The sequence below is a fragment of the Xyrauchen texanus genome, chromosome 24 (assembly GCF_025860055.1).
Source record: "Xyrauchen texanus isolate HMW12.3.18 chromosome 24, RBS_HiC_50CHRs, whole genome shotgun sequence".
NCBI classification, from domain to species: domain Eukaryota; kingdom Metazoa; phylum Chordata; class Actinopteri; order Cypriniformes; family Catostomidae; genus Xyrauchen; species Xyrauchen texanus.
In genome coordinates, this window is record NC_068299.1 from 38,837,937 (window position 1) to 38,852,487 (window position 14,551).

At 42.2% G+C, this 14,551-nt stretch overlaps 1 protein-coding gene across 1 annotated transcript in view; it reads right to left on the bottom strand.

Moving 5' to 3' along the window:
* lrrc1 (leucine rich repeat containing 1) overlaps positions 1-14,551 on the bottom strand; it is an 83,895-nt gene that overhangs the window by 39,543 nt on the left and 29,801 nt on the right. Inside the window, exons 3-4 of the mRNA XM_052089690.1 lie at positions 13,959-14,037; positions 2,906-2,995 (exon numbers count right to left, since the gene is read on the bottom strand). Coding sequence (XP_051945650.1) covers positions 2,906-2,995; positions 13,959-14,037 — 169 coding nt within the window. The remainder of the gene's footprint in view (positions 1-2,905; positions 2,996-13,958; positions 14,038-14,551) is intronic.

The following is a 14,551-nucleotide window of genomic DNA, read 5'->3' on the forward strand; positions in this document are numbered from 1 at the left end:
TAATGAATGTTAACAAATTACACATCTTTTCAGATGGGTTCAACATTGATATCCGATCTCTGTTTCACGATAGCAATGCTCCAGAAACAGCAATTTAGTTATTTGTGCCAGGAGTAGAAATCACAATAAGATGAATCCAGTTCACCACACTTGGGTCAATTGTCCATGACAAGCGTTTGAAAAACATCCAATAGCACTTTCTGTCCATAAAAGTGATACATCTGAGAAATATTGATATATTCTCCATTGTTTACATGAGATCTCGCCTGAAAGAATTACCCTTCGTCATCGTTCTTCAACAAACTATGCAATCTGAGCAGCATTCATGTTGTAAATCTGTATATGATCTTATATATTAGAGTCTCATAAACAAAACGAGCCATCTCCAAAATCTATTTTTATAAATGCAGCATAGTTTTATTCATAATAACGAGCAGACGAGCAGTGCCGTCAGATTTTGTGCCATCTTGAAAGGCGGAGCCTTAATTTTACTATGTACGCTTCCGGAGATTTTACAGAGACAAAAGCTGCAGGAACCTCATTTCTTCTTCAGACTTGTGGCTTTGAGAACATTGTATTTCTGGGTTATCTTGGCACTATTATTATTGCTTTTTAGATTATAAAAACATGTTCAGCACAAAATATTTCCATTACTATAAACTTCAGCTTCTCTAACTTTCAAAAATAACAACATATATTAATTCTGAATCTTGGGAAATAAAGCCCAAAGTGTCTTCTTTCAAAAGATACTACAACTGTGTCCATATTCCAAAGGGTCAGTAAATACAACCATTTAAATTCAGGAATGTCATTTTCATGGTTTGTGCTCAAAAAGTAAGTGTGTATCAACAGGTTAAGAGAATGTATCTTAAATATAAGTGTATTTTGATAAGTGTATTTTTCCACTTGTTCATACTTCTGCCAGTGCTGTAAAGTGCTGAAAAAATATACTCATATTCAAGATATTTGCTCTAAAAGCAAGTCTAATTATCTTATATGCTGCTAAAGGATTTTTTGATATTTTTAAATATTTAAATGTAATTAATTATATTCAAAATTCACCAATAAACAATTTTTCTTCTGCATTATAGCTGTTAAAGTAAGCGTACATGAGGAGTTTTAGATATTTAAATTAGAAAACAAACCAAAAAAGACAACAAAATAAAATAAAATGTTGCACTGTATAATGGGCTAAGACTCAACCCTCTCACCTTTGTGTTCACTTGATTTCACAATGATAAACACAATCTAGCTGCAGCGAGCATGCGCCAGTGATGAGCGTCTCTGCGCGAGACAGTATCAGCCGGGAGAAGTTTGAAACTCTCTCGCGCTGTTTTTGACGCAAATCATATAAGCGGCTCTGACCGCACAGACAAATGCCAGTTTCAGAGTTTGTGCTTATTTATACAGCCCGCTTCCTTATTATTTGTACTTTAATAAAGGATGCATTATATACAGTATATAACGGCGCAGTTTCCTTTTTAGACGCTCTGACAGGCAAGTTTTGCTCAAGCGGAACACCAGGTATGCTTTATTTTCACGACGACACTGTTAGCATTTTTGTATTATAATACTCTGTGATCTATATCACCTTAATCTGTATGGAAAATTTGGAGTGCGTCTGGACTGTGAGCTGCTCTTTCTTCCTCTCAATCAAGTGCGAGCTGAAGTATTGTTCTCCCGCGTCATCATTTGCGTTTCAAAAGATCTCATGTTGTGTTCAATAAAATCAGACGACTATTCGACAACAAACATTTTTTGCTGACAATTTGTTTTTATGTCGACATTGTCGATAATGTCGACTAATCGTTTCAGCCCTACCACAGTTATAAACTGTGTTATGAAATATGTTATGTATTAAACATCTTCAGACCTTATTCACTTTCATTATATGGAGAGAGCAGACAGAGGATCATCTTTAGGATTTCACATTTTATGCCCCACAAAAGACGGTACTATAGGTTTGGAAAGACAAAAGGCTGAATAAATGACAGAATTTCATTTTTAAGTGAACTATTCCTTTAAAAGTGCTGAAACTAACAAGTCTACTTTAAGAATCGTTTCTATGGAGCAGCCAGCGCATTTCTCATATTATTGAAGGACATTCTGTTCCTGAATTTCTTAAGTACTTTCTTAAGGTCAGACAACAAGAGCTGCCGTAGAGCGCCAAAATGCAACAGCACGACTGAAGTGGAAATTACACAGGAAATGAAGAGGACCATGGAATATCACAGGAAGAGAGAAGGAAAACAAAAGTGTTACACAGACGTTTCTCAGATGCAATCTGACATAAGGCCAAGTTACTAGGAAGACAATGTTGAGAAGTGATAGCAAGGTATACTGAAATAACAGGCTGAAACTGAAGAACTGTTGCAGACAAACACAGGGAACACTTTACAATAAGGTTCCACCAAAAGTACTACAGCAAAAAATGGCCCCACGATACACTTAAATACTCATCTTAAAGATTTCAAATAGGGGAGTCAATTGTCTAAAACGAAACTTGTGGTTTTAGTTTTTCTATATTTTAGAACTTATCAGCAATAACCATCAAGTCACGGGATAACTATTAGCTATTAAGGTACTGATAACATCGCAAGTCACCTAAAAAAGCAAAACGGGGCAGAAAGACGTCGTTGGGAGAGTCGATACAGTAATTAAAATCATTTCCCTACAAACAGGCCAATACAGAGCAAGCTCAATTTCTGACAGAATGTTTACAACTCCATTCATATTTATGCTGTTTGTGAGATCATCAGACAGAGTACAAGTCCTTCTGATGTCATGAGAAAATATCCACCTAAATTTTGTGAAAGAGAAAGAGCCCCTGGAATAATATACACAAATAAATAGGTTTGAAGCTGACAGATTTAGAAACACAGACAAACAAGGGGAAAACACTTACTTTCCAATGTTGTCTGGAAGTGCTTGCAAAGAAATGTCATTGATGGAAAGGCATGTTAAATTTCGTAATTCTGGAAAACTTTCAGGCAATCTGAAACGAGACAAAAACAAAATAAATACAACTCACAGTTAAAGGTGAAGAGTGACATCTCAGTGCCACTAGTGGCACCTAACGGAACTTCACAAAAATGACTGCTTCAAACAGGCTTCCCGAATACTCCCCCTTTTCCAAATAGTACCGCTGCAAACTCACTCCATTGATTGAGCCATTGGTTGATTGTAGCTCGGCTGTTTAAAATCATAAATCATGAACATGTTCATAAGAATGAACAGACTTGCTGCTTAAACATGAACACACTTGCTGCTTATGCAGATCACTCTCTGTTACATTTGAATGATAATATAAAAACATAATGATCTCTAATAAAAGTTGGTCCAAATTAAATTCCTCTCGCAAAACAACAAAAAAACAAAGAAAAACAAATACAAATTAAACAAAACACAGCGAAGCCAAACCATAACAAAAAAACAAACAAAAACATAAAAAGATAAAACACATAAAATTAAACACACCAAAACAAAGTGAAAACACATGAAATAAAACCAAACCATAACAAATCAAACCAAAAACAAACACACACCCACACACAAAACATAAAAATGAAACCAAACCATAACAAATCAAACCAAAAACAAACACACACCCACACACAAAACGATAGCAAAACATAAAAATTAAACCAAACCATAACAAAACATAGCAAACACATAAAAATGAAATGCAGCCAAACAAAACAACAAAAATAAAACAAAACAACGTATAAAAAAAAACAATAATAACAATCCTAAATAAAAATGACTAGTTGAAAAATAAAACCATAAGGTGGTTCATTGCAATTACAAATTGCCAGACAAGGATAGCAGCAGTAAAGCATTGTGATGTCCAGCATTATGCTAATGCTAATGCATAACGGATGACCTGGCAAGCACAACACAGCCATTAGAGTATGCTCAATAAACCACGGCGATGCCGTCAACGTGCAGTCTTTATGCTGTATTATATATGCCATTAAGACCACCCAGGCCCAATGCACACCCCACAATCACCACAGAGAAAACATACTGTACATCTGTATCGCCAACTTGATGTCGATTGTCAGCAGTGATGGGGAAGATAGTTTTTCAATCTTCAAGTAACGACTCGGTTACTAACGTAACCTCGGTTCCCTGAGAGGAGGGAACGAGTATTGCATAAGTAGCTTACGCTATGGGAAAACTCCGTTTCTTGAGAAATATTGAAGTCTTTATGTAAAACGCATTGCAGCTGCACAGCAGACAGTAATGAGCGAGGCAGCTCGGTCATTGGCTGTGCTGCGGCAACTGCTCGAACCAATGACGGGGCGACTTTGAACGAGCGACCAATGGGCGCGCACTCAGAGCCCGCCGAAATTAGCATAGCCAGGCTATATAATGGGCACCCCGGCATACGAGTTCCTTTAGGTTCAATCGACTGAAGCGAACTGACCAAGCACAAGCACGGCATCTTACGCAATACTCGTTCCCTCCTCTCAGGGAACCGAGGTTACGTTAGTAACCGAGTAGTTCCCTATCGAGAGGTCTCTCCTATTGCGTAAGTAGCTTACGCTATGGGAACACCATGTAAAACACCGTGCGTGCTGACTTCGCTCTATAAAGCCAGAGGCAGATGCCTGAGCCTTAAAGCAATGTGATTATTCCACGAGCCGGCCAACGGCGAGCTACATAATGGGATAGTATAGAGCGCCCTTCCAAGGTGGTCCATGGTGGGCGCTCATAGTACAAACACAAGCACATATCTTATGTACTGAGTTTTCTATGTGCTGATATGCATAAAAAATCCTTTAAGTCAGTCAGAGACGGACCTTGTAAGGGAGGAGATAATGTTCAGCATATACATACTCCAGTCCATTCTACAGTCAGACTGATAGAATGTTGGAATGCATTTTTCTATGTACTGGCATGCATAAAAAAAAAAAAATAAAAAAAATAAATAAAAAAGAATCCTCTGAGTTGGTCAGAGACGGACCTTATAAGGGAGGAGATAATGCTCAGCATATACATACTCCAGTCAATTCTACAGTCAGGCTGATAGAATGCTGGAATGCATTTTTCTATGTACTGATATGCATAAAAAATCCTCTAAGTCGGTCAGGGACGGACCTTATAAGGGAGGAGATAATGCTCAGCATATACATACTCCAGTCCATTCTACAGTCAGGCTGATAGAATGTTGGAATGCAATGAGGGGACCTGTAGGTTATAAAACCTGATAAATGTCGAAGGCGAGGCCCAGCCCGCCGCTGCAAAAATATCTTAAATGGGTATCCCACTCGACCAAGCCCACGAGGAGGCCATGCTCCTCGTAGAGTGAGCTCTGGGGCATTGAAGGCCCTTGGCTTCATAAGCTAGCGCTATAGCATCCACTATCCAGCGCGATATTCTTTGCTTTGAGACTGCGAGACCTTTAGTGCGGCCGCCAAAGCATACGAATAATTGTTCCGTCTGTCTGAACAGGGCAGAGCGTTCCAAATATACTCTGAGCGCCTGACGGGGCAGAGTAAATTAGTGTCAGCTTTAGTCTGCTGGGGACGATAGCGCTGCCAGAGATATCACCTGTGCTCTGAAGGGTGTGGAGAGCACTTTAGGAATATACCCGTGCTTTGGCCTAAGGACAACTCTGCAGTCGTTAGGTCCAAATTCCAGGCAAGCAGCTTGATGACAGTGCGTGCAGGTCGCCCACTCTCTTGACTGAAGCGGCGCCGGCAAGAGCGCAGTTTTGCTGTTTAAGGTGCACGGTTCGGAGAGGTTCTAACGGGCACTCTTGAGTGCGTCCAGGACCGTGGCCAGGTCCCAGATTGGCACCGAGGGGGCGAGGAGGGTTCATCCTCCTAGCGCCTCTTAGGAAACGAATGATTAGATCGTTTTTCCCTAATGAATGTCCTTTATCAGGATTGTGCGACGCCGCTATGGCAGCCACATAGACTTTGAGCGTGGAGGGTGTGCGGCCCGCCTCCAGCATCTCTTGCAAAAAGGCGAGTACACTTGGTATCTCACACAATTTGGGGTTCAAGCTCTTGGTATCACACCAGTCACTGAACACTTTCCACTTTTGGGCATATAAGCGCCTCAGTGATGGTTCTCAAAACTCCACTGGGGAGGTTCTCGGGAACCCGTTGAGGGGCCATGCATGGAGGGCCCTCCATAGAGTGCAGGGAGCTCAACCTAAGTCCACCCTGGCGATTTATATACGAAACTACCGTCATGTTGTTCGTTTGGACCAGGACGTGTTCGTTTTTCAGGTACGGAAGCAGGGCTCTGAGAGCCAAGGCGACCGCCTTCATTTCCAGACAGTTTATATGTTGGCGCTTTTCCGGGTTTGACCAAAAGCCGGAGACAGGCCTGCCCTCGTAAAGGGCCCCCATCCTATTTTGGAGGCATCTGTCGTGATAATTTTTTCTCTGCGTGTTCACGCCCAGACTCACGCCGGTTTGATACCAGTTGATGGCTTTCCAGGGCGTCAGGGCTTTTATACAGCCGTGATTCGCTCTGATCAAAAAGTGGCCCGAGCGCCACGCGTGAGTGGGGACACGGCTCTTGAGCCAGGCTGGAGAGGACGCATGTGCAACAATCCTAGCTGGAGTACAGCTGATGCCGAGGCCATGAGACCGAGCATTTTTTGAAATCGTTTGACGGGGGCGCGCACGCCCTTTCTGAATGATGTTGCAAGGCGTCGAATAGAGCGCAGCTCTGATGAGAGGCGCTGTCATCTGCACTGAGTCTAGCACTATTCCCAGAAGAGATATTCTGGCTGGGGGATAGCACGCTCTTTGCAAAATTGATTCTCAGACCCAGGCATTCTAGATGGCTGATAATCCAAGATCTGTGTGTCGTTAACTGATCCTCTGATTGTGCTATGATTAGCCAATCGTCGAGGTAATTCAGTATTCGCACTCCCCGCTGTCTCAGGGGGGGAAAGTGCCGCGTCCATACATTTTGTGAATGTACGGGGGGCCAATGATAGTACTGTGTACTGGTATGACTGTCCCTCGAAAGCGAATCTCAGAAAAGGCCTGTGATGAGGCGCTATCGGAATGTGAAAGTAAGCGTCTTTCAAATCCACTGATAGAAACCAACCCCCGGGGCGAACTTGCGCGAGGATATGTTTGGTTGTTAACATTCTGAACGAGCGAATCATAAAAGCTTTGTTCAGATGTCTGAGATCTAGGATGGGGCGGAGGCCACCGTCCTTTTCGGACGAGAAAATAGCGGCTGTAAAACCCGCCTAGCTCATAGAGGGAGGAACAGTTTCTATAGCCCTTCTCTATCAGTTCGAGCACCTCGGTGCGTAGAACATGTGACACATCTTTCCTCACTTTCGTCTCGACCACCGCTGAAAAGCGGGGTGGTCTCTGAGCGAATTGAAGTGAGTAACCGTGTTTTATTATGTTCAAAACCCATTTTGGCATGTCAGGGATTTTTCCCAGGCTTTTGCTTCGCACAGATATGGGCTGAATGTTGGCTGGGGCCGTGTCGCAGTGACGTATGGGCCCCACCGGCAAATTGCCTTGTGCTAACACTGAGTTTACAGCTCCCAGAGGCGCAGGTGCGCGCTGAGCAGCCGTGTTGAGTGCCGAGTGCAGGGGTGCGTGTGAGCTTACAGGCACGCGCGCTATCTCCGTAATGCTCGCGATCGTGAGCTGGAGAAATGTTTGAAACTGTATAGACAGTGTTTACAGGTGGGGGTGCATACATTGTAACAGGCACGCGCGCCACTTTCATAAAGCTTCCCGCTCTTAGCGGGAGTTTCTTAGCTCGTAGCGTCACATCTGTGATGCTTGCGGCATGAGACAGAGAACTGTTTGAAACTGTATGTGCAGCGCTTATGGGTGGGGGTGCATCTACTGTAGTAGGCACGGCGCCACTTTCATAAAGCCTCCGCTCATGGCGCGGGTGTTTTTGGCCATGCATACAGTGTTTGTAACTGTGGGAATGCGCACTTTAGTGTGGACACGTGACCCCTTAGTAACACAGGCAGAAAATGTGCTAACACTGAGCTTACAGCTCTCAGAAGCGTGGCGCGCTGAGCAGCTGTGTTGAGTGCCGAGTGCAGGGGTGCGTGTGAGATTACAGGCACGCCGCTATCTCCGTAATGCTCGCAGCTGGAGAAATGTTTGAAACTGTATAGACAGTGTTTACAGGTGGGGGTGCATACATTGTAATAGGCACGCGTGCCACTTTCATAAAGCTTCCCGCTCTTAGCGGGAGTTTCTTAGCTCGTGGCGTCACATCTGTGATGCTCGCGACATGAGCCAGAGAATTGTTTGAAACTGTATGGGCAGCGCTTATGGGTGGGGGTGCATATACTGTAGTAGGCACGCGCGCCACTTACATAAAGCCTCCCACTCGCGGCGGGGTGTTTTTGGTCATGCATACAGTGTTTGTAACTGTGGGAGTGCGCACTTTAGTGTGGACACGTGACCCCTTAGTGACACAGGCAGAAAATGTGCTAACACTGAGCTTACAGCTCTCAGAGGCGCGGGCACGCGCTGAGCAGCTTTGTTGAGTGCAGGGGTGCGTGTGAGATTACAGGCACGCGTGCTATCTCCGTAATGCTCGCAGCAAGAGCCGGAGAAATGTTTGAAACGACAGGGTTTATGGGTGGGGGTGCATACATTGTAATAGGCACGCGCGCCACTTCCATAAAGCTTCCCGCTCTTAGCGGGGAGTTTCTTGGCTCGCGCGTCGCATCTGTGATGCTCGTGGCGTGAGCCAGAGATCTGTTTGGAACTGTATGGGCAGCGCTTATGGGTGGGGGTGCATCTACTGTGGTAGGCACGCGCGCCACTTTCATAAAGCCTCCCGCTAGCGGCGGGGTTTTTGGCCATGCATACAGTGTTTGTGTGTAGGGGTGCGTGCAGGACAGCTGGCACGCGCGCTACATTTATAGTAATTCCCGCTTTTACTGGGGAAGTGTTTATAACTGTGGGAACAGTGCTTGTGTGTAGTGGTGCATACATGACAATAGGCACACGATCTACATTTATGGGGCGTCCAGCTCGAGCTGGGAAAGTATTCGGCACTGTTTGGACAGTATTGATATGTGGGAGTCGCACTTTAGTGTGGACACGTGACCCTTAGTGACACAGGCAGAAAATGACTCTTGTGATTTCTGTGTGTTGCCGTTAAAACGGCGTTTGATTGCAGGTGAGCGAGTTCTGTGACTGGCCCATTGACTGCTGTACAGACATTTCCAGCCGCCTGTAAGGGGACTGGGTAATGTTTTACACGTTTTGCTCGCTGCAGTGAAGCGTTCAGCGAACTCTTTTACCGTGCTGGTGCCCGTGCTCGTGTCCGCAAATGTCGACGGTGCGGGGTCGAAGGCCGAGCCCAGCCAGTCGTCGGATGCCAATTGGAAAGGATGTCATCCTTTTCACCGTCGTCCCCTGGCGCGCCGAACGATATGAGACCCACCGCTCTGTTGGAGGGGTGCTGGTCCGTCTGCGTGAATTGGACTGGCGGCGGGGAGTTCTCGGGTGGCGGTGAAGCACGCTCTGGCGGCCTCCGTGAGCGGTGCTTTTTCTTGCGCGGCTCGAACAGAATGGACGGCAGCACGGTGGTAGCAGGCTCGATTCGGCGAGGCGGCAGCGGCGCTGCTCGTTGAGGCCCAGGGAGTCACATTCGGGGCATCCGCCGCAGTGAAAGCAGCTTCTGCGTGGTCAGGTCCCAGGCAGCGAGTGCAGATAATGTGGCGGTCCCTGTCAGGAAGAAGGCCTCTGCACGAGGCGCAGGTCGAAGGCATTTGGAACAACGTCCGAATTTGCTCTTTTAATAAATACAAAAAGTGTCGCAAAGGCGAACACTTGCAAAGTAGCTTAGTAAAAGGATATAGTGATGCGCGCCGGATGGCGTAGCAGAAAGCTTCGAGGCGGCTGAAGGCGCGGCGTCCTCTTAGCAGTCCTGCTGTAGGCTTGTCAACGGCGGGCGAAGACTCCAACAATCCGGAGGATCCAGCGAAGAGGAGGTCTTCGCTGAAGGAGATTAAATCTAAAGGAACTCGTATGACGGGGTGCCCATTATATAGCCTGGCTATGCTATTTTCGGCTGGCTCTGAGCGCGTGAACACGAGGCGCGCGCCCATTGGTCACTCGTTCAGAGTCACCCCGTCATTGGTTCGAGCAGTTGCCGCAGCACAGCCAATGACCGAGCTGCCTCGCTCATTACTGTCTGCTGTGCAGCTGCAATGCGTTTTACATAAAGACTTCAATATTTCTCGAGAAACTGAGTTTTCCCATAGCGTAAGCTACTTACGCAATAGGAGAGACCTCTCGATAGGGAACTACAAGTAGTTAAACTACACAAGCTTCACTACAAGTTACAAAAAGCTGATCATTTAACATGGGGACATTTTTATTATATATAGCAGTATTTATCTTGCACAAAAAACAAAACAAAAAAACAATACCAATTAGGGTGACCGCATTAAACCCTAACAAAAAATACTAGGACATTTCAAAAACGTACATTTTCAGATTAACCGCAATCTTCATTTGTACGATCTCGATATTAGGCATGTGACGGTATTCTGTAATATGGTATATGATGTAACATGCACGGTATTGTTATTGTGGGCACTTCAAAATACCGTAAATTATTTTAGATAATCTTTTAGCCAAATTGTTTAGATTTTTCTGATTGCACAGTATTTTTTTCCACAAACGAATCAAGATTCACAACATTGCGTGCATGCGGCATAAATGACACATGCGAACTCTGATGCAAACAACAAGCACAGTGTTCGCTCAACTGAGGGACAATCATCCCATGCCATTCACAGAGATAAAAGTAAGTTGTTACAGTTCTGCTTGCTTTTCCAAACTGTTTTTGAAAACTGAGAACTTGAAAACTTGAGAACTAGCTAAGTGACAATTAAGACGATAAAGAAAGAGAGCTGTTGTTGACATTTGCAGATGCTTTCAAGTGGCCGAAGAATAGTTTGCTAAAACTCAGCTAGTTACACAGTAACGTTTACTTCTTGTAGTAACAACTCAAATACAGTTGGAATCAACTTACATCAAGTCCTGTAGCAATGTGGCACAATGATGATTTCAATATTAAGTTCAAGTTGGAATGCAACGCAGTCGTACGTTGCCATACAGTGTGAGTGAACTTGTAGTTATTAAATGTAGTTAGCGTCTAGCTACTGTATATATTAGCAACTAATCCTGAAAAACATGCATACTATTGTTGTAACCTAGTAGCTGGCTGGATCAAAATAAACTAGCCTTACTTAAGTTGTCTGTTTGTACTGATCAGTGGCATAATGACCATTTAAATATTAAAACATCAACTTAAAGTTGTATTTGGCAATGTAACTATGGTGTTGAATTTTTTTTCAATTAGTTTCTTAATGTTCAGGGATCTTTTCAAAGTTCTATGTTATCTGCTCATTTCGAATTGAAAAGAGTCATTAAACTTGTTATTAAGAGAACAACTATAAAGTTTGTTTATCTTTCAACCGGGTTTTGTAATGCAATTCAATACCGTGATAACACCCTATACTGGGATAAAAGCTTCAGCAATTATCAGGATTCCCGCCATATCTACTCTATATCAATTACTAATTCTCAAGATCGATTGCTTACTCTACCCTCTGTGTCCAATGACGAGATCCACGTTTAATTGTGGAAATTTTAATTAAAAAATAAATTAAATATTGATCTGTTTCTCATCACATCATATCACTTCTTAAGACATGGATTTAACCGCTGGAGTCGTTTGGATTACTTTTATGCTACCTTTATAGCTTTTTGAGCTTTAAAGTTTTGGACCCTGTTGACTTGCTTTGTACTGACCTACAGAGCTGAAATATTCTTCTAAAAATCTTGATTTCTGTTCTTTACAGTCAGTTGTTGATAAAGTTATAAAGTGATTAAAACCTATATAAAACTTTTCAAAAGTATTTGTAATAACTCAAACTGATACAGGCCGAGCTTAGTTAAAAATTCATTCAAGTTTCAGCTGAATAACAATTTCTTCAAGGAGTTGAACCCGGCACAATCCAATAAAACATGATTCAAAGACAATGGATTCTGGCATGAGGCACATAATGGTGGATCTTCTGATCTTCTGATATTAAAAACGTATGTGTTCGCAACGGGTGTTAATGATCTGATCCCAACTGTTAGTGAAGTGAAAAAACAAAAACAGATTTTTCCAACAACAGGGTTGATTTCATGTGGTTTGTTGATCCCATTCAGTTTGCCATTTGTTGATAATATAAGCTAGTATGATTCTTTAAGAAGTGAAGGTGGTATAGAGCATTTGTTTATGTTCTGTGGATAGCACATCTTTAGCAGCAATGCTTGCTCATTTCCTGGGAATTCAAAAGGAGCAGGAGCCCAGCAAATGTAGATATTAAAATTCTGTGCCTCCAGAGCAGACAGTCTGGTTACATTTTTTACAACTGCTGGGAGGTCATTTTTGAGGGATGCCAGGGCTTGAAGACATGATTTGAATCTGTTATTATTAAAAAATGTCTGTTGTGCAGTCTTGATGTAGTCCATTGCTAAAATCAATCGCATTGGCCTCAAAAATTTAAAATTTAACTTTGACTGGGGATCCAGATTCCATTTTTTTGATGACTGACCTCAAATGCACCTGACACTGATCAGCCTCAACATTAAAATCATTTGCCTTATATTGTATATATCCCCTTGAGCCGCCAAAACAGTGCCAAATGACAGCATTCTGAGATGATATTCTTCACCACAATTGTACAGAGCGGTTATCTGAGTTACCGCAGACTTTATCAGTTCAAACCAGTCTGACACCAACAAAAATCCATGCAATTATCTAATTAGCCAATCATGTGGCAGCAGTGCAGTGCATAAACTCATGCAGATATGGGTCAGGAGTCATCAGAATGGGGAAAAAATTTGATCTCCGTGATTTGACCGTGGCATGATTGTTGGTATCAGATGGGCTGGTTTAAGTATTTCTGTAACTGCTGATCTTCTTGAATTTTCATGCACAACAATCTCTAGAATTTACTCGGAATGGTGCCAAAAACAAAACAACATCCAGTGAGCAGCAGTTCTGTGGATGAAAACGCCTTGTTGATGAGAGAGATCAACAGAGAATGACCAGACTGGTTTGAACTGGCAAAGTCTACAGTAACTCAGATAACCACTCTGTACAATTGTGGTGAAGAATATAATCTCTGAATGCTCTTCTAAGAAGTGGGGTGGCTCTGTTTTGGCGGCACAAGGGGGATTTGTACAATATTAGGCAGATGGTTTTAATGTTGTGGCTGATCAGTCTGACCCTGTCTTACACAGAATGAGTAAGATGTAAAGCAAAAGCTTTACATTTAATTTGGAATTGGAATAAATGTTTGTTTTATGTTCCGTTTTCAAAGTTGCGACTAGACTTACTTTCTCTTGTCAAATGCACTAAACAGGACTTTGTGGTTAAAGTTTAATAAAAAAAGAAGCTTTCTTAAATCTGAATTTTCTTCTACTGTAAAATCATTAATGAAATTCAGTTGGTCTTATTAATATGACAATTTTTAATATTATAATTATATTTACAAACTGCACATTTGGGTGTCCAGCTATACAACCCATATTGCACGAATACCTGTTTTCCACATTCTATATGTATCACTTCATATAAAAACTAAATGTAATGAAAAACTAAAACTACTCTATAATATATTTAAAAACTAAATCCAAATGAAAAGAAATGAAAAATAAACTAAATTGGGGCAATTTTTTTTTTTTTATGAAATACCAAAGATATAACAGTTTTACATTTTAAATTAGTTTTTTATTTCTATGTGCCTGAGTGGCGGTCGGGATTTGGGACCATCCTGCCAAGTTTGGCGTCTCTAGGACTTGCAGTCTTTGCTGCCCATTCGCTTTTAAGGCAGAATAAAATAAGAAGAAAATCCTAATGGATACAATAGGGTAAATATACCCAAAATATACCCAAAAGCTTAAATGCACATCAATTACCTTGTCAAAGGATTTCCGCTAAAATCTGCTACTTGGAGGGTTTTACAATATGAAATGCTTTCAGGGAGTTCCATAATGTCTGTAAGAAAAAGAGAAAACACATTTAATCCACTTACAAAAATCAAAACCTTAAAGTAGGCTAAACAAAACAATAGCTCCGCTCCTGATGTAAAGGTTTTTTCAAAAGGAAAGGATGCCCAAGATGCTCTATAAGGCTACATCCACAGTAATACTTTTCCAATTAAAAACAAAATAGTCTGTTTTCTATGGTCACCAACCTGTTCTATTATAATTTTCTATTGATCAAAATGTTGAAAATACTTAAATTCATTCATACAGACAATTATCACTAAAATGTATCTTATTAAATAAGAGTATGAGTTTGTGACAGGGCAGAGGGCGGGTCCGGGGTGTGATTCTAAACACCCTGTCCCTTATCAGGCTAATTAAGCATCCGAGAGGGATAAAGGCCGATGGCGGCCGATGGCAGAAGGTGGTGCGACGAGAGAGAGATCGTTTACAGACATGTCCGTCATGTGTGTTTTGTTGTCATTTATTAAGTTTATTATTAAAATATTATATATATATATATA